Source organism: Carya illinoinensis, chromosome 3 (assembly GCF_018687715.1).
Source record: "Carya illinoinensis cultivar Pawnee chromosome 3, C.illinoinensisPawnee_v1, whole genome shotgun sequence".
Taxonomy (NCBI): domain Eukaryota; kingdom Viridiplantae; phylum Streptophyta; class Magnoliopsida; order Fagales; family Juglandaceae; genus Carya; species Carya illinoinensis.
In genome coordinates, this window is record NC_056754.1 from 2,532,522 (window position 1) to 2,558,187 (window position 25,666).

The 25,666-nt window shown below is 37.7% G+C and overlaps 3 protein-coding genes across 4 annotated transcripts; 2 read left to right on the forward strand and 1 right to left on the reverse strand.

Annotated features, from left to right (window-relative positions):
- The first annotated feature begins 3,215 nt into the window (after nt 1-3,215).
- On the forward strand, nt 3,216-17,073 carry LOC122302449 (granule-bound starch synthase 2, chloroplastic/amyloplastic-like). Of its 2 annotated transcripts, XM_043113710.1 has the most exons (8): nt 3,217-4,056; nt 10,064-10,607; nt 12,289-12,353; nt 12,554-12,631; nt 12,737-12,847; nt 12,949-12,993; nt 13,950-14,123; nt 15,799-17,073. In XM_043113710.1, the coding sequence occupies exons 1-8, from the start codon at nt 3,673-3,675 to the stop codon at nt 16,753-16,755; spliced, it is 2,358 nt and encodes a 785-aa protein (XP_042969644.1). In that variant the 5' UTR covers nt 3,217-3,672; the 3' UTR covers nt 16,756-17,073. The 2 variants fall into 2 exon arrangements, with proteins under 2 accessions (XP_042969645.1, XP_042969644.1); XM_043113711.1 differs by lacking the exon at nt 12,949-12,993 and having other exon boundaries at nt 3,216-4,056.
- Nucleotides 17,074-17,212: 139 nt separating this feature from the next.
- Nucleotides 17,213-18,903, forward strand: LOC122302450 (F-box/kelch-repeat protein At3g23880-like). Its single transcript, XM_043113712.1, has one exon. It carries the CDS (start codon nt 17,447-17,449, stop codon nt 18,548-18,550), a length of 1,104 nt encoding a protein of 367 aa, XP_042969646.1. The 5' UTR covers nt 17,213-17,446; the 3' UTR covers nt 18,551-18,903.
- Nucleotides 18,904-23,585: 4,682 nt separating this feature from the next.
- On the reverse strand, nt 23,586-25,209 carry LOC122302454 (extracellular ribonuclease LE-like). The gene is made up of 5 exons (XM_043113715.1): nt 24,929-25,209; nt 24,764-24,817; nt 24,514-24,657; nt 24,158-24,350; nt 23,586-24,041 (listed from the first exon to the last, which is right to left on the reverse strand). The coding sequence occupies exons 1-5, from the start codon at nt 25,031-25,033 to the stop codon at nt 23,803-23,805; spliced, it is 735 nt and encodes a 244-aa protein (XP_042969649.1). The 5' UTR covers nt 25,034-25,209; the 3' UTR covers nt 23,586-23,802.
- Nucleotides 25,210-25,666: the final 457 nt, after the last annotated feature.

Sequence of the window (25,666 nt, forward strand, 5' to 3'; positions counted from 1 at the left end):
ATATATATATATATATATATATATATATAAGATAGGAATACCAAGCAAAGTTTACTTTGGAATTAACATCACGAAAACAATTTTAGAGCATGGCATTGGCTTCGCCAAATATAGGTGTAGTCTACTATTTGATGAATTTTATGCTAAAACTCCTGGCATTAGACTCACCAAAAGGATGTTTTCAACACTTTGAGCTACAGTAAATTACTCTCAACTTTCATTTTTGGCTATATACTGTAGAAGGACCAAACCACAATTTTATTCAATTAAAGTTCCGTCCAAGTACCCCTCTCTTTTTTGTTTCTGGTCTTCTGGTATCGGTTGCATGTTGGCTATATATTGTAGATTTAAAAAATCTAGTTATAATTACAACCGCGCATTAATATATGTACTAATCTAATATGATTGGTCAAAAAGTAAAGTTTATTGAAAACAGTACTAATTTAAAATTTAAATATGAAAGAATCAATATTGATATGCAGATTAGTACGTCATTTTATTTGTACGTAGTAAAATTCAGATGTATTTTTTTTCAAATTTTGAAGATAACTTTGATGAAGCGAATACTAATGCTTTTATGTCCCCTGCTTCGTCTATAAACTAAATTAGGAGACCCTTGGCTTGCAACATTAGAGTCGGCCGCGTCCAAGACCACCGACTAACCCTCTCCTACCTTTGCTGTTCGTGCCATGCATTGCCATTCCAACCCAAGTCACAGACCCTCCTCCTTTTGATCCTATTAAACTCTTAAAAGATAGGAAAAGAAGTCCATGCCGACCAGTTGATCACAAGTAGTCATGCCTTTAAATTGACTTCATATTTTGGATCAATTCACTCATCAATTTCTACTCAGAATGTAATGAAATATTCTATTTCCCTAAAACAGTTTGATCGAATGAGTGAAAGGAATATAGTTTTGTGGAGCGCTCTGATTCTGGGTGCTCACATTATGGCTAGACTTTGGAAGTCCTTGGGCTATTTAAAAAATTGTTATGGGTTGACAATTTGCTTTGAATGAATACTTTTTTGCCATTGCTCTAGCCTCTTGTTATGTTTTGCTGAGATTTGGAGATCCATTGCATGCACGTAAAGAGAAGTCAGGTTTCAAGGACCATACAATTGTTGAGTATGCTTTGGTCATTATGCATTCCAAGAATGGCAACATCAAAGCTACGAATAAAAAAGTGTCCTCGGATATGATTTTTCGGGACTCCATGACCTGGAATGTAAGTAAAGAAGCTCTAAATTCTAATTGTGTTTCATGACATGCTGATTGCAGGAACGGGTCCTAACTACGTATCTTTTATTGGGGTTCGTTATGTACCTGCTTGTGTCCATTCGGCTCCAAACCTGAAATGAGCACTATACCTTGTATTGTTGGGCTTCTAAGCAGGACTGGACTACTTGCTGAATCCGAAATGTTCATGATTTATGAACCAGTAAAGCGGGATGGTGTGCTCATGGACCCGTATCATGGTGTGGGGACACACACACACACAGAGATATATAAATATATTGTAATCAATATATATGGATGAGGATGCGATGAGCACCAACAGCTTCTGATATAATATATATTACAATCTTCTGATATATTTTAATCAATATATTGTAATCACCCACAGCTTCTGATATTGTAATCAATATGTTGACAAGGAAAGGAGATGGGATGCGGTTGGTGAGGATTCGGAAATTGATGAGAGGAAGAAACATCAAGAAAGAACCTGGGGTAAGCTGGCCAGAGAAGGGACATCACCCATGTCTTTGTTTCAGAAGACAACAAACACCCGGAGTCAAGTCGGATGCATAAAGGCAGGGGAATTGCTTGTCAAGATTAGACTATTGGGATTTGTGCCAAATACTGCTTCGGTACTGCGTTATTTGGAGATGAACAGAAAGAAGATTATCTAAGTTATCACCGTGAAAAAACTGATCATACCATGAGGCCTCATAAAAACACCTACAGAAGTATTGATACGTGTGATTATGAACCAGGATGCGTGACTAATGTTGGAACAAAAGGGGCTTGTAAAACAAAAATAGTGAGAGAAAGTTTGCTTCAAAGCATGATACAAATGTCGCTTTTCTTAAAACAATATTCGCCTCCACCAATTACGGTATGCACACGAGTTACAAGTAAATTTGCCTCCAAGATACAATGAAGTCTAAAACAAGTCTGCTTTTTAACTGTGTTATGCACACACGAAGTTAGATCCCGAATACCTTCTGATTTTTCTATTCAATCAAGAAATTAAAAATCTGTTCTCTTGAGAACGAACTGATTCTAACAAGTTTTGAAGAAATGAAATATTTGAGAGAGAGAGAATTCGAAATTTTAATTCTGATATCTTCAAATGGCATGCCAATGGATCTATTTATAAATGGCCAAAATATGTGAAGTGAACGAAAAATTATTACTCTTCGTTTTGCTTAAAACTATTCGGAATAGGTATATATATATATTTTCCTATTATTCGGCACCTCGCACTGCGTTCGCGCTCATTGCCCATGTGTTACAGCGAGTAGTGCCTAATGGCTGGCCGCATGCCTCTTGGTGCAACCTCTTCAAAAATCATAAAAATCTATACTTTGTGAGAGGCGTGGTTGGAACTAGTCCAAGGGATTTAATTGAAAGCCTCAATACCACCTAACCAGTTAAAGACTTGTGATCAGAACATAGACTCAAGATAAAATAAACTTTAGAAACTTTCTGTATCTTCTCTCTTTCCACAATAATTCACAACTTCCAAAAACAACCCAAAATATTATTAATAAATATAATATATATTTAATTATTTTAAAAATATTTCTAACAACTAATGCCACAGCGCCGCCAAATTAATTTCAAATGTCACAAACATGCTGATAATCGTTAGAGGCGACAACTCAAATAATTACACGTTTAACCCAAATAATGCTACAAACCATATTTCTATTCCATTTGCATTTCATTATGTAACATGTTGCACTTTTCATTACTCTTGAATAATCTTTAATATTTTAAAAAGAAAAATTCAAGGATTGATGATTTATGCTAATTCATCGTAGTGAGATAAGAGTAGGATGATGATATAGTTAATAAATTTTTTTATTTTAAGGCCAAATTGGCAATCATAACCAACTATTTTGGTGTGCTAAAAAAACCTAATATTTGGTGGTTTACAAAACAAATATTTACCTTAAAAAAAGAGAGAGAGAGAGAGAGGCCTCGACGAGGCTCCAAGAGCGACGGCCCACAGAGCCACTCTACTCGGTCCTGAAAGGATATGTGGTAGAACCAATCTCCCGCATTCTCTGCTTATCTGAACCTTAAAGTCATACACCAGTAACACCTCCATGATTCCCCCTTATTCAGCGGGACCCATTTCAACGATCTTTGGACAAGTTTCTTCTACTTCGTTCTCGATTAACTCTCTTTCTCCTCCCCGCTCAGTCCCAAAACTCAGTTTTGTCACCTCACTCTCTCTCTCTCTCTCTCTCTCTCTCTCTTCCCCATAAACTTGATCTTCTTCCACTTGGATCTCCTCCAATCCCAAAACCAGCGATCGGGTTTCTGCTTTTCTCAGTTTCATCAACTGGGTCTCCATCACTATATACTAATATCACCTTTGGCTTGTTGTGAAGTTTGTGAACTATTGCTAATTCTCAGAGGCGAAACGTCGAACAGAAACAATGGCATCTATGGGGTTTCTTCCTTTTATCTTTGAGACAAAGTCAGAGAGCTCTGTGCTTCTTAATAGTTCAAAGACTCGCCGACCCAGGTTCCCGTTCTTCGCATACCGCCCAAGAGAGCCGCTCGATTCTTCTGGAAATACCAGTTTATCATTTGGATATTGGAAAGCTGCGGGAGAAGATTGTGCTGTATTATCTTTAAGCTGTGATAGACCGATAGGTGGATTATGCAGAGGACAGCAACGGAGAATTACGCCTCTGAAGGCTACGTCCAAGGGCTTTGTGGAAGGTGAGGATGGCGGCAATGAAGTGGAGGATGCAGTTCAGGCCACCATCGAAAAGAGCCAGAAGGTCCTTGCTATGCAAAAAGAACTACTTCAACAGGTATATATTGTATATATACGGTAATAATCTATCTTGCATATGATTGATATTCTGAGCTCTAGTCTCGCTAGGTTTTGGAGTTGATTTGTATATGGCCGCTTAAGTTGTTGGGCTAACAGGTATTGAATTAGTATATTTATGTAAGATATAGATTCAAAACCTGGATAGAAAAACCTAAGCTAGTTTTTTAGTCTGTTTAGTAATGTGAATATCACGCTCGTACATTCATAGAATGGAGAGATGAAAAACGAGAAAAAAGATGGTAAAGGAAATACTGCTGCTTTATTAATCAACGTGAACACTCGACTTCAAAAATATATTTTACGGGAGAGTAACGTCAACTATTTAAACATGAAAAAGGAATAATTTGTTACAGGAAAAATCACATGACAAATAACGTAAAAATCCTAAGAGATTGCATGATATTTGATTGGTTGATTAATTCTCCTAGGCGGTTGCATGCAAGATGTCCAAATTTGTGCCGGTACCGTCAGGTTTGAGATCTCCATGATTTCCTCTTGTTATCATCTTTGAATTTCAAATATTGCCAGTGGATGATTTTTAGTTGAATCCGAGATATACTCACCTCCTTCCTAGGAGATCCTTATCTTGTTTGAATTACCATTTTGGGTTGAATCCGTTGCCCCTTGATACTCCTTATCCTTCAACATCTCTCCATCAACATTGCATGATTTGTGGGATTTCTCATCATTATTTCTCCAATAGTTTTGTGAAACCTTATCACTCCATTGAATCCCACAAATCAAGCCGGGCTGCTGGGTTGTGCTAATACCCTCCCTCAAATTGTGCCGAGATTGGAGGTAGAGTTTGTTTCGAAGTTACTAAGAGTAGCCTTTGACATTGGTTTGGTGATGAGGTCTGCCACTTGATTTGTTGTGGAGATGTGTTTAGTGATGAAAAGTCCAAGTGCAATTCGTTTGCGCAAAAAATGGTAATCCAACTCGATGTGTTTACTTCGAGCATGAAACACCGGATTAACTGTCATATGTAGAGCACTTATGTTGTCACAATAGAGTTGGAGTAGAGGCTAACGAAACATGAAGATCTTTGAGGATAAATGTCATCCATGTGAGTTCAGCTGCTGTGTTTGCCATGGCTCTATACTCTGCTTCAGTGCTGGATCGTGAGATAGTGTGCTGTTTTTTGGCACACCAGGAGATGAGATTTTTTCCAAGAAAAGTGCAATATCCAGTGGTAGATCTCCTTGTAGAGGGACATCCCGCCCAATCTGCATCTGAAAAAGCACAAAGATCAAGTGTTGTATTGGAAGTAAAGTGTAATCCTATGTCAATTGTTCCTTTAACATATCTTAAGATATGTTGAACCATTTTTAAATGCACAAGAGTGGGAGCATGCATGAATTGAGACACATAATTAACACTGTATGAGAGGTCTGGTCGTGTGAGAGTTAGATACTGTAAAGCACCAACAAGTCCTCTTAAATAACTTGGGTCTTCCATCAAAGCTTCATTTTTTGAGGTCTTTGTTCTTGCTTCAAGAGTCTTGCTCATTGGCTTACAATCAACCATGTTGGCATGCTCAAGAATGGTAAGTGCGTAGTGTGTTTGTGAAAGATGAAGACCATCTGTTGTCTTAGAGATTTCGATGCCTGGGAAGTGATGGATTGATCCCAAGTCCTTCATTGCGAATTCAGAGCTCAAGAGTTGAATAAAGGTTTAAACTAGAGCTGTAGAGGAACCAGTCAGGAGCATATCATCTACATAAAGAAGAAGAATTAGTGTCCCAAGGTTAGAATGATAAACAAATAAAGATGGGTATGCTAAACTACAAAAAAATCCATATTTTAACAAAAATGCACTTAACCGATCAAACCAAGCATGAGGTGCTTGTTTGAGTACATAGAGGGCCTTTTGAAGCTTGCAAACATGTTTTGGATATTGCGAGTCGGCCATTCCTGATGGTTGTTCCATGTAAATTTCTTCCGAAATTAAACCATGTAAGAAAGCGTTTTTTACGTCAAGTTGACGTATGGGCCAGTTTTGAACAAGTGCTATGGTGAGGACAATATGGATAGTTCCAGGTTTGATGACTGGAGAAAAGGTCTCTATGTAATCCAATCCGTCAACTTGATGATATCCTTTTGCCACAACTCGAGCTTTGAGTCTATCCAATGAACCATCGGGTTTGAGTTTTGGCTTGAACACCCATTTAGACCCAATAACATGCATGTTCGAGGTACGTGGGACAAGTTTCCAAGTCTGATTTTGGTGAAGTGCCTCAAGTTCTTCATCCATTGCTGCTTTCCACCCAGGTTGAGCAAGAGCAGATCGTATGTTATGAGGTTCTCGAGGGACGTTGGCTGAGGATATGAAGGAGGTTAAGGCATATTTTGGATTGGGTTTAATTATTCCTCTTTGTGACCGAGTCACCATGGTCCGTAAGGGTTGGTGTGGTGTTTGAGCTTGAGTTGGCTGGGTGGTGTGTTGTATGTTAGTTTGTTCGGTTTCTGAAGGAGGTATGTGTATGGGTTGGTTATTTGTTTCGGTGTGCATTTGAGGTAGTGGGTGAATTGAGTGTTGCGGCTCTTGCTCATTCCATGGTGTAGTTTGCTGCTGCTGTACTTCGGCCTCTGTTTCAGATAGAAGTTGCTGACTTTCAGTTGTTTCGGGGATGGAATTTGTAGACAGGTGTGTTGCGGTTTGCAATGATGTTGTGGGTAAGGGACTCAAGCAAGGTGGTGAGGATATTTGTTGTCTACTTCCTGCAGCAGAAGACGTGGTAATGTTAGGCAACCATGAATCAAAGATGCTCATGACATGTGATGTTGGTGGTACCACACTTTGGTTCCGTGTGGTTTTATAAGGGAAAAATAATTCATCAAAGACCACATGACGGAGAAACAAAAAATTTCCTGCTAGTAGGATGAAATCATTTTTATCCTTTATGTTTGTCACTATATCCAACGAAGACACAAAGAATTGTTTTTGGATCAAATTTGTGTTGCTGTGTATCCCACGTATAAGGAAAACATTTAGAACCAAAGACACGAAGTGAGGTGTAATCTGGGTGAGTGCCATGCAATTTAAAGTATGGAGTTTCAGAGTGAAGAGCAGACAAAGGCAACCGATTCATTAAGTAGACAGCTGTGGTAAAGGCTTCTACCCATAAAAATAAAGGAGCACCGCTATGGAATCGCATGGTCATTCCAAGTTCTCTTATTATCCTATGTCACCTTTCAACCATACCTGTTTGTTCTGGAGTATATGTGCATGATACTTGATGAATGACTCCAGTGGAAAGAAAATGAGAAGATAACTTAGAGTTTATGAATTCTCCTCCCCCATCTGAGTGAAAAATTTTGATTTTTCGATTAAACTATCGATGAGCATATTGTTCAAAGGCAAGATAAGCATTCAAAAAATCATATTTATGTTGCAGGGGAATGATCCAAGTATATTTTGAAAAATCATCGACTAAACAAGCATAATATTGAAATTTTCCAATTGATAAAATAGGAGCGCATCCCCACAAATCACAATGAATTTTTTCAAATATACTAGAACTTGAATGTTGAGACCAAGAAAATGGTAATCTACTAAGCTTCCCTAGTTGGCAACTATCACATATATGATCGAGTTTTACATTGCCAATAACATCAATGAAGCCATTATTTTTTAGAAACTGTAAAGCAGAAGATTGTGGATGTCCTAAGCATTGATCAAATTTCTGTGGAGCCGGATTTTAAATGATGAGAAAAATAGAGCTCCGGTGAATTGGGTAGAACATAGAGATCACCCTTGCGCCTCCCTGTGATCACCGGTTGTCCTGTTTGTCATTCCTTAACACAAAAATCAACATTAGTAAATTCACAACTAACTGGAAACTGAGTTGTTAGTTGACTTACCGAAAGTAATTTTTTTTTTTCAAATGAGGAACTGAACCGAATCTGCACTCAAGTATTTTTGAATATTAGTTAACATACCTGGCTTACTTGTCGTGGTTTAAAGCTCCTGTGTTGGAGGTCCATTCAGTTTCAGTGATGGTGTTATCCAGGGTGAGTGCTGACAGAGCTTGTGGTATTTCTTCATGTTGAGTTGGTTTTTTTGGCACCCACCAACATATCTTTGCAATGTGTCCCACCATGCCACAATATTGGCATTTTTCTTCTCTATAAAGGTCTCTTTCAGCAGGTGTCATTTTTCGTTCACCAGGTGGTGAAGGGCGTCTTTGTTGAGTGCTTGACGTGGAGTTGGAGTAGCCTCGATTTTGGTCCTTTGGTTGTTGCGCTTGAAATCCTCTTCCATTTGAAGTGAACTTTTGTTTGTTGGCTTGATATCCTGAGGAGAATTGCTGAAGTTGTCATTGTTGTTGGCTGTAGAACGCCATTTGAGGAGTGAAAGAGTTGGTGACATTTGTATGATTTGAGAACCAATTGTTTCGTTGATCAAGGCTTTGAAGTTGTGAGACTAGTTCAAAGTATGATGGTCTTGGTGGTTTAAGCATAGTAGTGGTAAAAGTTTCATATTGAGGACCAAGACTAGTGAGGAGACAAAATACCTTTTCTTTGTCTGGGACTGGTTTCCCAATTGCAGCTAGGCTGTCACATAAGCTTTTGAAGGTTCAGATATGTTCCCCAATTGTTTTTTCATCTTCTTTCTGAAGGTATGTCACTTGTGTCTAAATGTGAATTCACGTTCTTGGGAATCTTCTGCATAGGCGCTCTTCAGCACTTCCCAAACCGCATTTGCTGTATCAAGGCCCACGATGAGACCAAGTGTTTCTTCAGAGAGTGTACCAATTATCCATCCTCAGAGAAGGCGATCAGCCTTGGTGTAGAAGTGTCTGCATTTGAAGTATTAGTGATGTCTGGTGTGGTGTATTTAGGTGGGGAAGGATCTTCATTGGTAAGATGGCCGAGCAGTTCTTGGCTTTCAGCAAGTGCCAAGGGTTGTGATAGTTGGTGGGACTGAGTTTGAGTGTAATAAAATTTCCAACATTGAGAGATAGTGAAGTCATGGTTGCAGATGGGCTGCTGGGTTGTGCTGTGTGTTCACTCTAGCTCTTGATACCAAGATGAAAAACGAGAAAAAAGATAGTAAAGGAAATACTGCTGCTTTATTAATCAACGTGAACACTCAACTTCAAAAACATATTTTACGGAAGAGTAACATCAACTATTTGAACATGAAAAAGGAAGAATTTGTTACAGGAAAAATCACATGACAAATAACGTAAAAATCCTAAGAGATTGCATGATATCCGATTGGTTGATTAATTCTCCAAGGCGGTTGCATGCAAGATATCCAAATCTGTGCTGGTAGCATCAAGTCCGAGATCTCCATGATTTCCTCTTGTTATCATCTTTGAATTTCCAATATTGCCAGTGGATGATTTTTAGTTGAATCCGAGATATACTCACCTCCTTCCTAGGAGATCCTTATCGTGTTTGAATTATCATTTTGGGTTGAATCAGTTGCCCCTTGATACTCCTTATCCTTCAACATCTCTCCATCAACATTGCATGATTTGCGGGATTTCTCATCCTTATTTCTCCAATAGTTTTGTGACACCTTATCACTCCATTGAATCCCACAAATCAAGCCGGGCTGCTGGGTTATGCTAATATGGAGTATTATAGAAAAACGTGTGATTTTGTTTTTTGTTTTCAATTATTTATTTATTTATTTATTATTATTTTTTTTTGGGGGTGTGCATGTCTGGAAATTCATACGTTTCGTCTACCATGCTTATTTAAGTGAAAACATTCTGACAAGCATAGCAGCTGTAACTATTAACTACATGCCAGATATGTATACATTATCTCAGCTGACTTTATTTATTTTCTTACTATTGGCGCTTCCTCTACCTCCTCACTATGTTTTTTCCCTTGCCTCTCATGTATCGTCTAATCTATTGCAACATCTTATATTTTAAAGAATAATTTCCTCATCCGGTTTATATAATTTTTTGTATTTCATAAAATTATGGGCTTACCCACCTATTTCTTTTCTTGAGTGTGCTGCAGATCGCTGAAAGAAGGAAACTGGTTTCGTCCATAAAAAATGATCTTATAAATCAAGAGGATAATGAGGTTTCAGGAAGGGGCAATGCTTCTGCAAATCTGGATCTTCTTTCAGATAGTGACAATGCTATTGATGAACGTACGAGCAGTATTCCTTCCAGCAGCTATGCCCCTTTGACTGTAGATGAGGTGCCAGAAAATCTACCTTCGAATAGTGGTGGTGATTTTGATGAAGTTAAGAAGGAATCTGAAAAAGTGGCACTTCTTAAAAAAGCTTCATCCGATCCAGACTCCACTAAACAATTGGAAGAAGCTAATACAAAAGAAGTATGGTCAGATAGTCTGCCTTCTTTCCTTTCAAGCTCCTCTGAAAGTTCCAGTGAAGGAGATGGCAATCAGGAAATTTCTTCTAAAACAAGATTGACAGAGGTGGATGGTGAGACAAGTGATCCTGTGATTGAAGACATCAAACCCCCTCCTTTGGCTGGGGCCAACGTAATGAACGTTATTTTGGTAGCTGCAGAATGTGCTCCATGGTCTAAAACAGGTATTAGTTATGAACTAATCTAGCCATATTGTCTATTGTGAAGGAGTTCCATAGATATTTCAGGTTAACCATACAGTACTGTTTGGCTATCAAGATTTCTCATCTCAAACACAAAATTCTCATCTCATCATTACAACTTTCCCAAATTTCTGTACAAAATATAATAAACAATTCAACTTTTTCTTAACTTTTTCAAATCCTAAAATAATAATAATATTAAAATATAATATTTTAATATTTAATCTTAAAACTCAAAATTCTCATATGAGAAATCTCAGTGGCCAAGCAGAACCTAAATCTCTTGAAATGGTTATCCAAAATCAAAGAGAGAGAACTAAAAAATGTCACTCGATATCTGTGTTAGAACCCCTTTTGCACAATTCTAAATTCATATCTAAATATTACTGGTCAGTGACAGACAAAATGGATATTTTGTATTATGGAAGTTTCCTGGAATTATATATCATAATAATGTTTCTTGTTTTAAGAAATTAAAGTAGACATAGAGTTAGAAATGCGCAAGCATTTTCAAGTTGAGACCAGCATGTTGATGGGATAGGTTTATGGGTTGCTTGACTGATCGGCCATTTTAAGTGGTGATGTTTACTGGATAATCTATTGGGCAAACTCACGGCTAGCCTGATAAAAGTTAGTGAGCCCTTTTAAGTAGTGAAGTTTACATTTGTATGAGTTCAATATAAGTTAGCCTCATTTGTAACACGCAGTCCCACATTGGGAAGGAGATCATGGGTGCTAAGTTCCATTTTGGTTACCTTTTATGTTAAACTGAGTTTATAAGTAATTCAAGGGAAGCTTGATATTGACTAGTCTTTTGGGGATTGTGGCACAAATGTGGCTAGCTCTTTCCCTAAGCCGTTAAATCTGATGTTAGAGCCACTTAGTAAGGCCAGACACGTCCTAATGAGGATATCAAGAACTTAACGGGGAAAGTTTGCAATACCCAAACCTCACATTGGGAATATGAATAACTCTCATATAGTGAGTAGATTATAAAGGTAGTAATGGGTATTAGCTCCCATATTGTCTACTTAGTAGGTGAAATTGGGCTTTGTAAGTATTTTAGGGAAGTTTCGAATTTGTTAGTTTTTTGGGGTCATAACGGATGTGGCTGACACTTGTCATGAGTTATAGCATTACCTCACGATTGTGATGAACTAAACAACTCATGGGGCTCAAAAGGGAGATCATGTTTTTTTAACCCAGTGGGTATGGGGGTGAGAGAAGCCATATTCAGTCTCATTGTCACGGATTAAATGAACATAGGTTATTTAATTATTATTCATACTGTGCACTAATCATTTCATGGTTTTAATGGTTGACCTGTCAGTTTATCTATCTTCCTGTTCACCCAGGTTCTTTGACAGGTTGATCTAGGGGCCAGATATTTATTTAATGGGTTCATCTACAGATAGGTGTCTTGCATGCTGGGATTCATCCATTTTACATGTCCAAAGTGACCTGAATAGATTGTTCCTCAATCCTTACTCATGAGCCTTGTAATGATCCTTTACCTAGTTTTGTTTTATTTTTTTGGGGGTTGTGGGGGAGGAAGTGTAGAGCTTCAACAACAAAACTTCTTGCGTTTGTGAATGTCTGTTCTGCTATGTCTGTTGGTATTCTTTTGCTCGTGACCCAAAGGCTGACCAATGAGTTCTAATAGGTGGGCTGGGAGATGTCGCTGGTGCTTTGCCAAAGGCTTTGGCTCGGCGTGGACATCGGGTTATGGTAAATTTGTTATTCCTTTTGTATGATTTACTGAAAATGGGCGTTTTGTACTATGGTTAACCGAGTATGATAAGTTACAATAAATGTTCAGAACTTCGGTGTCACAAATTTCTTTAATGTATTAACACCATCAAAACCTATGAGTTTATCATGATGATTAAAAATGAATGAATACATTCGACCATTTCTTTCTCGCTTAGGTAGTAGCACCTTTGTATGGGAATTATGCTGAACCCCAAGATATAGGAGTTCGGAAGATTTATCGGGTGGATCGGCAGGTATGCAACAGCTGTGTTGTTTAGCTGTAATTTATTTCCCAGTGGACTGTGTGAATCAAACAGTTTTTTTCATGGTGAAATTGTATGATGCTTTTGGGCTTGCAGGATGTGGAAGTACGTTACTTCCACGCCTATATTGACGGTGTGGACTTTGTTTTCATTGAGAGTCCTATGTTCCGGCATATGGGGAATAACATATATGGAGGAAATCGAATGGTATGATATCATCTCCTATCATTTTTATTATGTGAAGTACGATCCTTCTATTATCATTTATAAACATTGAGTCCTACTTGTCGTCGGTTCTCGTGTTGTAGGATATTTTGAAACGCATGGTATTGTTTTGCAAGGCTGCTGTTGAGGTAATATTAAACAAGTCCTCAAGAATGATAGATGATGTTGTTTAATGCCCGTTTAAGCTGCATGAATTCTAGCGAATCCTTTTCTTAGAATTTATAGCTTAGCCGTGTTACTTCAATACAATCCATGTTATGCACTTAATAGAGATGCATTCAAGTACCAGACATTTGATCATAAAATTAAATTATTCTGTATCTCAAAACAGAATCAATTTCCGCAGGGAATAACTTACCAATGAAAATCCCATTTGAAGCAAAAAGAACAGATCAGTTTATTATGATTATACAAGATATGTTTGGCAATGGGTCTACCATTTTTGAAGTTTTTCTACACCCCGTGTGATTAATGTGGTGGTAATCATCAATATTTGCATGTGTTTGCAACAACTGCTAGAAACAGCTGCTGCTGCCCTGTGGGCTTACCCATAAATAAAAGAATGTAGAATGTTGTTTATTTTTTTGATAAGTAAAAAGATATTTATTAATACATAAAAAGGGCAAGACCCGAGTACACAGGGGGTATACAAAGAGCCTAGCTACAAACTAAGTGCTGCGAAGGGCAGCATGAAGATCAGTAAAAGTAGTGCCATTCAGTACAATAGAGGATGCCCATAAAACTAGGGTGTGATAGAAGAAATCCCTAAGCCCTTCCGGTGAACGTTCCTTATCCTCAAAGCAGCGACTATTCCTTTCGTTCCAGATGCACCACATTAGACAAAGTGGCACCATTTTCCAAATGTCTGCAATCTGCCCCCTTCCCAGTTTAGAATGTTGTTTATAAAGTTCTAACTAAAAGAAAAATATTGAGAACTGGTGTGTATTGCCAAAAGTGAATGGCATCACATTGCTCACAAACAAGAGTGGCTTTATTTCTTTGTCCTAATAGCTGTTTTTAAGAGCTGCAATTGCTGATAGAAAGTCATCTACTTGTATAAAATTGGAAGTTTGATGATCATCAGGTCCCTTGGCATGTTCCATGTGGTGGTATCTGCTATGGAGATGGAAATTTGGTTTTCATTGCAAATGATTGGCATACAGCATTGTTGCCTGTGTATCTGAAGGCATACTATCGAGACAACGGTTTAATGAAATATACACGGTCCATCCTTGTTATTCATAATATAGCTTACCAGGTTTGTTCTCTGTTTAATACCAATTCGTTTAAATAATGTAATATACAAGCTCCATACTAAAAACTTGTTTATTAATTAGATTGGGGGATTTTATTGTATCTCATAGGGCATGTTTTTCACAAAACCCACATTGCCCAAATGAAAAAGGCTTACATTTATGCTGTATTATTTGTACTTTGTGGCTGTTTCCCATTAAAGAATTTGAGTGCCTACAATTCAACTTTTACCTCGAGTCGCAAGTTTAAGAGAGAGAGAGAAAAAAAAAATTAAAACAAACAAGGATTTAGTTGGGCAAGACAATTGGTGTCTTTCTACTTATCTTTGGTGGTGAGAATTCTTTCATCAAGGGATTTTGTGCATATATGTTTCCAAATAGTTAGGGGTTGTTTGGGAATAGAGATGGTTTCATCTCATCTCATTTCATTCCCAAACATCACTCAAATACAAATACTTTTCAATTTCAAATTTTCAACTTTTTCATCTTATCATTACCTAATCATTAAACTTTTCCAAACTTCCAAACAAAACACAAAAAACAATTCACCCTTACCAAATTCCCAAAACAAAAATAATAACAATATTTTAACTTTATAATATTTTTATTGAACTTTTTCTCTCTCATTTCCCACAACCCAATCAAACATATTAGCTTAAACCATTTCACTACTATTCACAAACTATTTTACTACAATTCACTATTTTTTATCTCATCTCTCATCTCATTCCCCAAGCATCCCTTTAGTAATGCTTCTATGTTATATTTCAACATTTGGTTATTGGAAACACTAGATTGATGAAAGTACAGTGTTGTGTCTAGCACACAATAAATCATAAGTGTATCATTCACTACCATAAACAGTTGATAAATGTTCTTATCTGCACATGTTTACACGTGACTAACCATAAGTTTTTTGGTAATTTAATATCTTCTAATATTGAGCAAACGAAGATCATGCCATCATTCATGATATATTTAAAATTTTCATGGTATGCTCAAAAAATAGATATCTAGATTGTTTTGTAAATAAACCAAGAGGTGCTTTCGCATTTTGTTCATGAAACCCTTGAAACATTTTTTTATTTTTGATAAGTAAACAAAGTGTATTAATAAAACAATAGGCAAAGCCATGTTTAGTACAAAGAATGCCCTAACTACGTAGGGGCAATAGATACAAGGAAATCATGGAAATCTTGACCATTAAAATTAATGGCAATGGCCCAAATACAAGGAGTTCTAAAAAAGAAAGCTTTAAGACCCTGGAAACATAGACAGTCGAACAACTGAATGCTTGACTGACTTGTTGGGGCTATTCAGAATTCTTTTGGAAAAGAGTTATCTCATGAAATTTAGTGAAAGATTATGATTGGTCATCCCATGTACGTTGAGTCATTCTGTTGCATCTTCCACTATGTAAAAGCATTAGTTGATTTCCCAGTGTTGGGCTATAACTGACAATGAAGCCAAACTTATTAAGATGGAAAGATGACTCAGTTGTTCTGGTTCTCATGTTGAGTGCGTTAATATTATTACCTATGCATGGCCAGTATGCTTAGTGAAATCTAAAGCACAATTGTATTACAAACTTCAAACATATTTTCTTGTATCCAGATCACTTTTTAATGGATGGTAACTTGGAACTTTCACCAAATTTGTTGAACTATTTATTTTACCCAGGGTCGGGGGCCTCTTGGTGATTTCACCTATGTCGATCTGCCAGAACACTACTTGGAAATATTTAAACGGTATGATCCTGTAGGAGGTGAGCACTTCAATATCTTTGCGGCTGGTTTAAAAACAGCAGATCGCATTGTTACTGTTAGTCATGGATATGCCTGGGAGCTTAAAACTCCTGAAGGTGGTTGGGGTTTGCATGGGATCATAAATGAAAATGACTGGAAATTGAGGGGTATTGTGAATGGAATTGATATGAAAGACTGGAACCCACAATTTGATGTTTACCTGGCATCAGATGGTTACATAAACTACTCCATTGAAACACTTAAAACTGGCAAGCGTCAGTGCAAGGAAGCTTTACAGAGAGAGCTTGGTCTACCTATTCGAGAGGATGTCCCTGTGATTGGTTTCATTGGGAGACTGGATGGCCAAAAAGGTGTTGATCTAATAGCAGAGGCAATCCCATGGATGGCAGGTCAGGACGTACAATTAATCATGCTGGGCACTGGCAGACCCGACCTGGAGCAGTTGCTCAAGCAGTTTGAGAACCAACACCATGACAAAATCAGGGGCTGGGTTGGTTTTTCTGTTAAGACAGCACACCGAATAACTGCGGGTTCAGACATTTTGCTCATGCCATCAAGATTTGAGCCTTGCGGACTGAACCAATTGTATGCTATGAGCTATGGGACGGTTCCAGTTGTGCATGCTGTTGGTGGACTGAGAGATACTGTGCAGCCATTCGATCCATTCAACGAGTCAGGGCTTGGGTGGACATTTGATAGTGCTGATGCAAATAAGCTAATACACGCGTTAGGGAACTGCTTACTGACATACCGAGAATACAAGCAGAGTTGGGAAGGACTCCAGAAACGAGGGATGATGCAAGACCTGAGTTGGGACAATGCTGCTCAGAATTACGAGGAGGTACTTATTGCTGCCAAGTACCAATGGTGAGACTATTTTTAACTTCTTGCAAGCTCAATGGAACTGGGCTCATACATTTGGGCTCGCAATGCCAGAGTTATGTTGGGAAAAGAAAGGGTGAAACTTGTTTGGGGGGTAAATATTGGTGGAAGATTTTCTCTGTTTTCCAATTGAGACTTGTCGTGGAGGTCAAAGCATTCCATTGCTTGGTTTTTATGGGCCACTTGACCTTCTAGGTTGTTCTTTGGGTACAATCAATGTGTAAGTAGCGGAAGTGAAATTCAATGGTTGTCAAAACATAGGATGAATAATAATGGCTGAATGCAAAGGCTGACATTTTAGCTCCAAGCTTTCTGTATTTTAGGAAAAATAAATAAATTTAACAGTAATAAATCTAAAAAGCGTGTAGCATTTTAGTGGATCAGGGCTCCTAAAAAAACATATGCTGTTTAAGCGTTTTAAGTTTTAAAGGTTAGCTAACCATGGGGAAAAAAATTTGAAAGCATTTCTCGACAATAGTTGACATTACTGGCTACAACCCGATACCGCACCCTAGTAGCGTAGCGATAGACGAATATGAATGAAGGAATGACCATATAAAAATGGAAAAATTCCGGAAGATGAGCGAACCCACATCCAAGAATCAAGATTCAACGTCTAAATAATTTTGTGTTGAGCGAGAGCGTTTGTAAGCGGAGACTGAGAAAGAAGAAAAGAGAAGATGTTGATAAGGGATCTCCCAGAAGATGTGGTAATGGAAATCCTTTCGAGGCTGCCCGTGGAATCGCTGATGCGATTCAAGTGCGTAAATAAAGCTTGGTACTTTCTTATCAGAAACCCTGATTTCATCGCCAAACACCTATTTTGGGCCACTTCTGAAAAACGCCACCGTGGGCTCCTTCTTAACCGCGAACACGAGATTACCCGAACTCCCTGGGTCTCCCTCCACTCTAACGAAACCTTAGAGGTCTCCAGGTACGTGGATTTGTTACAGTTCTTCCCTCGGGATGTTGGGGAACTCGTGGTCTTCGGTCCCTGCAATGGGATTCTCTGTCTCTTTGGTGTTCCCGCTGACCGTAACGGACCCAGAGATGGGCTAGTGTTATGGAACCCTGCGACGAGAGAATCAAAGGCGCTACCCATAATCCAACGCCCAGCAGAAATGCCCACTACCTTTCCTTTCCGTTTCGGCTTCGGACTTGATCCCAAGACTGGCGATTTGAAGGTAATTAGGATTCTGAACCTCAATTTTCGGCGATGCCAAGTCGAGGTTTATAACCTTAGTACTGATTCTTGGAGAGTGATCAACACATCCGTTAACCCAATTTATCGTATCAATTCTCCTCGTTTTCCTTCCTACTTAAATGGGGTTCATTATTGGTTGGCTTGTGAGCGTGGCGGCCCGGACCACTGGTTGATGCTTTCCTTTGATATGAGCAATGAGGTGTTCCAAGAGATAGCGTTGCCTTCCTTAACCGAAAGACCTTCTTTTGAGGCTGTTGCTGTTATTAATGATTCTGTAGCTTTGATTTTAGCATACAATGATTTGGCGACGAGATTTTATTATATATGCGTGATGAATGAGTCTGGTGAGGAAAAGACTTGGACATTGATGTTCACAATCGGACCCCTTCTACATTTTACCAGGCTGATAGAACTTCGGGATGATGGTTTTGTTCTTCTAAGAAATAAAAATGGATGGTTGGTGTTATACGACCCAATAACACAAGAACAAAGGGAGCTTCCGATATATGGTGATTCCTTTCAGGTTGTTAGCTACACAGAGACCCTAGTTATGTTAAATGGATCAGGGGAGTGTGCTTGAGCATATAGAGATTATTCATAATATAGTTGTGGATTCTTTATCGGGGCAACTCAACAGGAGTCCAGAGCATTTTGGTGGGGGCACATTTTTGATTCATTTCATATGTGGTAACCTACAAAATCCACATTTGGCATGTTACTTTTGGATTCAAGTTTCTGGAATTTCTTGGGGGGGGTGTTGCTGTTATATTTTGTTGTGTTGCTCGCTCGCTTTTCCCGACTATTTGTTGAATAATGTAAGCTGTCTACAGTGTGTTTTGAGAATTTAGCAAATATTACTTACGGAGGCTGTATATCGAGTGTATTGACACATAAGCAAATAACTTCTGCAGCTCTGCTTGCTTTTTATGGAAATTTTTGTGAGTAATTCTCCTAATGTTGTTTTTTATAAGAATGAAGAATAATATGTCAAGCTTAGATCATGGTAATAGGATCTTGTCTATATGGTTAATGTAAAATGTCAATGGAACCTTATATTTTGGTGATACATGGATTTCCATTGTCCCAGATCTTCATGTCTACAAAAAAGACGATGATGGTGGTTGCTTATGTTGTTCATATGCTAAAGAAATTATGGTCAGGTTTTACGAACTTCAACAGGTGATGATTTGGTGATACACCCTTAGTCTAGATTTACTAAGAGAAAATAGGGGGACTGCTCATGGTACATGAAGACAGCAGGTAGGAGCACTTTGCATTTCTTTGTACTGCATAAGTGGTTGACTTTGATTGATATAGTCAGAATTCGGTTTATTACTTCCTTGCCTTTTAATCAATGACATTGCAAATTAGAGGACCCTCTTAGCGTGACTATCATCCAATGCACTCAAGACCACTATTGGTCCGACTAGTCGGGGCCATACATCTATCCTTGCTGGTAATGCAAATGATTGTCTCATCCACCACAATTCCAAGTCTTCAGCTTCCTGTGAAATTGTTGTTCTAAGAGCTATTTCAGGGGTTTTCTCACCTCATCACCAGGTTATAGCGATTAGGAAAATGGAGTCACTATACACAGAATCAACCACAATGGCTAAAGTTACTAGTATTTTCTTCAATTTATGAGTTTTTGGTTAATGCCCCCCATTTTGCATCCGGACTTTGATTAATTCACTGGTCCAAGCTATACTAACACCATTCCTTTTTGGTTAATTCATTAGTGCCTGGTTTAGTATGAAATTATTCAGAAAGAGAACTTGTCCTGATCCCTCGTGTTCAGGTCCTAAAGAGTTCAAATGAATGATCGGATGGATGTTAAAACGGAGTTGATTTTTTCATTGGAGCACTCTTTAGTTGGTGGTGTTGAAGAGGGATCAAGTTTTTCTACAATTTCTCACCGAAAAACTTCTTACAATTTTGGAAGAGAGATATAGTATGTGAATCCTACTATATTTAATATTGAGGTCTATATTGTCCATGACAGTATTTAATATAGTGGGATTTACGTGTTGTCTCTCTTTTCGACTTGAAAAAAGTGTTCGAGGTAGGAAATCTTCATCCATTGAAAGATAACCATTATTAAACCCTGGTAGGATAGACGAACAAAGTCAAGGAAACCATTATAAAGTCAAGGTATCGAGGCCTAATTTCCATTTGAAGCCACGAGCTGTCTGCCACTATGAATTGTAAACGCAGACAGATGTGATCTTCTAATTAGGGCTGTACAAAAAACTGTAAAACCGACCGGGACCAACTCAAATCGGCCACTGGAGATCGGAACAGACTGAAACCGGCGTAAAACTGGTCGGCCGGCAGTTGAATTTGGCCAAAACCGATGTCTAGCGGTTCGATCCCGATTTGAGCCTGGGCTGGACCGCTGAACCTATTGATGGTTTAACTGTATTTTTTTTAATTATACATGTTGCCCAGATGACTAACACAAGAGGGGAGGTGAATTGAGTTGTATTAAAAAAAATAACAATTATAAATCAAATATATAATATAAAATATAAACAAAATATGAAATAACAATAAATATAAAGAGTAAGGGTAAGAGAGAAGCAAACTCAGTATGTTAACGAGGTTCGGCCCCACTGCCTACGTCCTCGCCTCAAGCTACCCCTTGAGGATTCCCAAATTCACTATTCAACCTCCTTCAGGTAGAGATAGAAACCTATTACACCTTTGAACAACACCGCTACAAAGGATCCGTGTAGAACACCCTCTACACTTGCAATCACCTTACACGTGGTGATTCAACTATTCCCTGTGTAGAATACTTTCTACACACACAAGGGTTATACACACCCTTTTTCTGATACAAAAGCTGATAGTGGGTAGGTTATCAGAAAACACTCCTCAACGAGTGAAATAAGAATAATACAGCGCAAGCTATATCTCTCAAAATGAACAAGGATTAAGGCTCAATGTTTAGAGAAGAGAGAATGAAAGCTTTGAATGAATGTTGTATGCTCTTGGTGTTGTAAATGTGAAGCTCTCAAATGATCTATTTATAGGCATATGAGACTTCATATTCAAATTTAAAAAGATTCACATGTCAAAGACAACATCATTCACTTTTTCAAAAAATTCAAATAAAAGGTTCTTCTTTTTCAATTGTCAAAGACAACATCATTCACTTTTTCAAAGAATTCAAATAAAAGGTTCTTCTTTTTCAATTGTCAAAGACAACATCATTCACTTTTTCAAAGAATTCAAATAAAAGGTTCTTCTTTATCAATTGTCAAAGACAACATCATTCACTTTTTCAAAAAAATCAAACCCAATCTTTTACTTTTGGCATATGACAAAATGAGCACACTTTCATTTTCAAAAAATTCAAACCTAATCTTTTACTTTTTGTATAAGTCTAAAAAAGCATCAATCACTTTTGAAAATATTCAAATAAAACATGCACATTTGAAAGATGACAATCAATCATCTTTAATATTTTCAAAGTTCAACCCTTTAATCAAGGCATGCACATGCAAAAGATGACAATCAATCATCTTTCAAAATTTTCAAATTTAATTTTCAAAAATATTCATGCACATGTGGAAAATGTATTTTAATGCTTTATGATAAAATATTAATTTTGAGCATTAATCCTAATTTCGAATTTTGAAGAGATTTACAATATTACTCTATAATTTTAATGTGAACTTGTTCCCTTCTTGCTCATGCTTGTTTCCTTGATGTGCTTGACTCCATTGTGTAGACAACTTGAGCTTGAGACTTCTTTATTCTTTGAATTCATTTGTTATCATCAAAATCCATGTGTAGATTTATAATCACATGAAACTTGAAACCTTGAGTTCAACAATACATATATGAAATGGTGTCGTTTCAAGACTTAGTATTTGTAAAAAATATAAAGGGAACGGCGCCGTTTTAATTCTAGAGCTCATACGCACCTCTTCTTCCTCCTCATTTCTTTATTTACTTTCACAATTCGAGTTTCTCTACGCCGCCCTCTCTCTCTCTCTCTCTCTCAGCACACACAGCCAACGAACCAATTGGAGTTACACCGAGACCGATGACAACAGTTTCCACCTTCTTCACCTGCCAGTTTCGATCGAGATTTACAACATTTCAAGGTATTAGTGCGGTTTCCATTTTAGATAAAAAAATCTCACGATACATCGGTTTTGACCCCTACCACTAATAGCTCAAACCTTCCCATTTTCTAGCTGCACTTCAATTCGGGAGAAAACCCAACTGGTAATTCCATATCTTTGTAGAAATATTATCCATTTATACGGGCATGGATCGATCCCAACCAGTTACCATCCAGGTTTATAGAAGGAACCTTTGAAACTATCAAGCTAAACGAAATAACAGTTATAAAGGATTCTAGTATACAGTCCCCTTTAGATGTCAAAATCAGTTACTAATAGGAAAACGCTCGATGTTTTTTTACCTTGTTTGGGGGGGTCAATTTCTCTCATATAACTTGACATGGCTTAATTTGCCATTGAATAGAATATTGAAAGAACAATTACTAGGAGAGAAAATAAATGTCATATTTAATTTTATATAGGCAACCGAACATATCATCATAGACATTACTATAAATACTATTGTCCTCTCGTACCATAGACATTAATAATATTTTGACTTTGAGGTCTCGCATCGAACTCGCTAATCTTAGGTTAAATATTGTAACCAATTAGTAGGGCATTAAAGGTTGTGTGGATGTTAAACACATACGACTTACGAGGAAGAAGAAGCATGAGAGAGTGCAGTACTGCTGAGTGCCAAGATCAGCACTTGAATCATCGCGGTACTGCTCTCTGCATAGGGAGCATTCGCCATTGTTATAGATAGCTTAGCAAGTTTTCTGGAATCCCTTAGTAACCGCAAGCTTCATGCTAATGCTGCCGGGTCTAGCCGGAGTAGGCCGAGGACCAGAAGGAGCAATTACATTATAGCTGGCTATCTTGCAACGAAATGATTTTTTCTTTCTTTACCCAATTAAATATTTTGATCATTTTGCCAAAAAGTAGAGACAGAAAAAAGATAGAACAATAATTCTTTATGCATTTAATACAAAGAATAAAGAATTTCACGCTTGTATATCGCCTCTTTGAGGATTTCTAATTAAACCGAAATAATATTTTGGTCACAGAGAGCAGTACTCGTGTGCATTTTTTGTTGGTCCATCGCGTATGAATTATATGTGTTTAATTGTTTTGAACCGCCTCAAGAGTTTGGAGGTGGGAAGAATCCTTGGCAAAAAAGAAGAAAAAAGAAAAAAGGACAAGCATTGAATCCGATGCTTGTCCTTTTTTCCAAGACTGGATTGTAGCAATAAACATTGTTGCAGTTCTGTCAGGCAGTTAATTGCCACGAGTAGATAAGCATCGGATTCAAGATGGGATGTAACTCACTACCATCTTATCCGAATTTAAAGGTTATAACGAGAAGTGATTAACACATGAAATAAATTTTTAATATTAATTGATTTTTGTTTAAATTTTTTACAAAGTCTCAATAGATGTTATAAAATTAACTTCATGTGTCTCTTTTATTATGAAGTTTTCATCCAAGATCTAGCCAGGAATAGAAAAGAAAGAAATTGTAGAGAAGCCACGATCGACATAAATGTGCCCAGCTAGGCATATGATTTCTTCGGCGTCCTAATTGCATGTCATAAATGGAATTTTCTTTTTGGTGGAAATTAAGCATACGACAAACAGAGGAAATTGTTTCCTTGTACAACTATTCTCCTTCCGCTGCTACTTTTCCGAACTTGCAATTAAACAGAGGGAAAAAGGAAGAAAAGTATTTCCACTAGCATTTCCTAACTCTCGCTTAGTTTCTTCGAGAACCAAACATGTAGTAAGGGATCATTATTTCATCATATCGGCATCTCTTCTTCACGGGGCAGTCGATTATCTTAGTTGCATTGTAGTCAAAGCACAGGAAAACCTGTGAAAGCAGAGGTACTTGCTTGTACAAGCTGCACTGTATTTGAGGATTGTGCCCCGTAGCAGTTGCAATGGCATCGATAATTCCATCTAGGCGATAGAGGTTACCAAATGGATAGATATCTGTGTAAATAATTTTGTTTACGTTAACTTAGGTTTAGTAAGAAAGTTGTTGAATTCATATATTGGCAGCATAAGTTGTACAAACGAATAGAAAGCTTTGAGTAGTGATGACAAACCTTTCTCTGCTAGCATTTCCTGGAGTTTATATTTCTCCTTAAGTTTGAGTGCTGTCTCAAAAAATGCATGCTGAGGGAGCATGGCTTGAGAGCAACTTCCATGTCTTTCCCACTCTTCTTTCCAGAGCTCATAATTACTCTCCCGCAGGAGCGATGGCCATTCCATGTCCAATCTATCTTTGAGGTCTGAAATCTGTCCCAAGACATATAAAGAACATATGGATTTACCGAAAACATATAGAACACATTATCATTGTAATATCTTTGGGGTCTGAATCATATCCGGTATCCCGTTTAATTGAGGCTTTACTATAGTATCTGCTATTTGCATGAAATACTAAGAAATGGTGAAGTACCTTTTGCGGTGCAAACTTGCTAGCAGTAGCAGTGCAGTTGGAAGGTGTTTGCGTTGAGTAAGAAGATGGCCAAAACCCATGGATGCTAAATGCTGGCCTTCCTGGTTTTAGGCAAGACTTTATGTTACACAAAGAAATCTGCCACTGATCAAAGAGAGACAAGTGAACTATGCAACCCTTAAGATAGATGAAAACAGGAGTGTACTGATACGATATATGTAAAAAATAAAGTTATTTTCTTTGTACAAACCTGTTGGACAAGGTAAATGAAATCATATTTTCTTCCTGCTGGGACTACTGGAACCTGCGACGGAAAAAATATTTCTATATTAATAGAGTGATGAAAAAGGCACGAGTTTAGAAGAATTAAGAGACCAAATGTAGATAAGATCGAGCTTTTGTCTTAGTCAAGCACCTTTTGAACAAATTTAGAGACATTATGTAATTGAGTACCACAAACTGCTGCTTGCTGAATTTGGAACATGAAAATGACGATTAGCATCCCATATGTTCCTTTCATCTCTCTCTCTCTCTCTCTCTCTCTCTCTCTCTAACAAACGCGCCTGTTTTTGTGAGGATCTCAAATGCTGCATTTGCATTTATAAGCAAATAAAGCAACAAATTGAAAAATCTTCTGAAAAACCAACTAACCAAGCAATGTGCAACCAACAAGTCCAAAGAATCCAACTCAAAAGTCAAAAGTCTCTAGGTAGAGTTGCTGACTACTGAGCACCTTGAATGATAGGGAGACAGGAGCAGCGGCATTATTGCTTTGCTCGGCACAGAAAATAAATGGACATGACCATACAGTCTTCTTCACGGAGACCTTAAAGTCTTCTCTCTGAAAAGTTTATTTGCTGTAGTAAATAACAATTGCCCTTCACTGACTACCCATTAAAATCTAATTTAATACAAAAGCATCCGTTCTAGCAGGAATAGTCATGTACATATTTATAGCTTGGTCCCTTGGGCCCTTTCAGTCTGTTCTTTAGAGAATGGTGCTGATGACCAGTGCAGTGGTTAGGATGCTTGCTTTAAATTTCACTAAATTGCTTATTAGGCTTTCTTAATTTAGGATTTTTTGTTTTTGACGAAATTACATGGTTGCTTAACTGAAATATGCACTGCAACAAATAGTGTGGCAAATAATCCC

Bases quoted from the DNA above. Each gene is read 5' to 3' on its own strand.
- LOC122302450 (XM_043113712.1), top strand. From the start codon at position 17,447: ATGTTGATAAGGGATCTCCCAGAAGATGTGGTAATGGAAATCCTTTCG.
- LOC122302449 (XM_043113710.1), top strand. From the start codon at position 3,673: ATGGCATCTATGGGGTTTCTTCCTTTTATCTTTGAGACAAAGTCAGAG. The intron at 4,057-10,063 runs GTATATATTGTA...AGTGTGCTGCAG, and splicing joins AAAAAGAACTACTTCAACAG to ATCGCTGAAAGAAGGAAACT. The intron at 12,848-12,948 runs GTATGATATCAT...CTCGTGTTGTAG, and splicing joins TATATGGAGGAAATCGAATG to GATATTTTGAAACGCATGGT.
- LOC122302454 (XM_043113715.1), bottom strand. From the start codon at position 25,033: ATGAAAGGAACATATGGGATGCTAATCGTCATTTTCATGTTCCAAATT. The intron at 24,658-24,763 runs GTTTGTACAAAG...CTCTTTGATCAG, and splicing joins TCATTTACCTTGTCCAACAG to TGGCAGATTTCTTTGTGTAA. The intron at 24,351-24,513 runs GTACTTCACCAT...GTCTTGGGACAG, and splicing joins GCAAGTTTGCACCGCAAAAG to ATTTCAGACCTCAAAGATAG.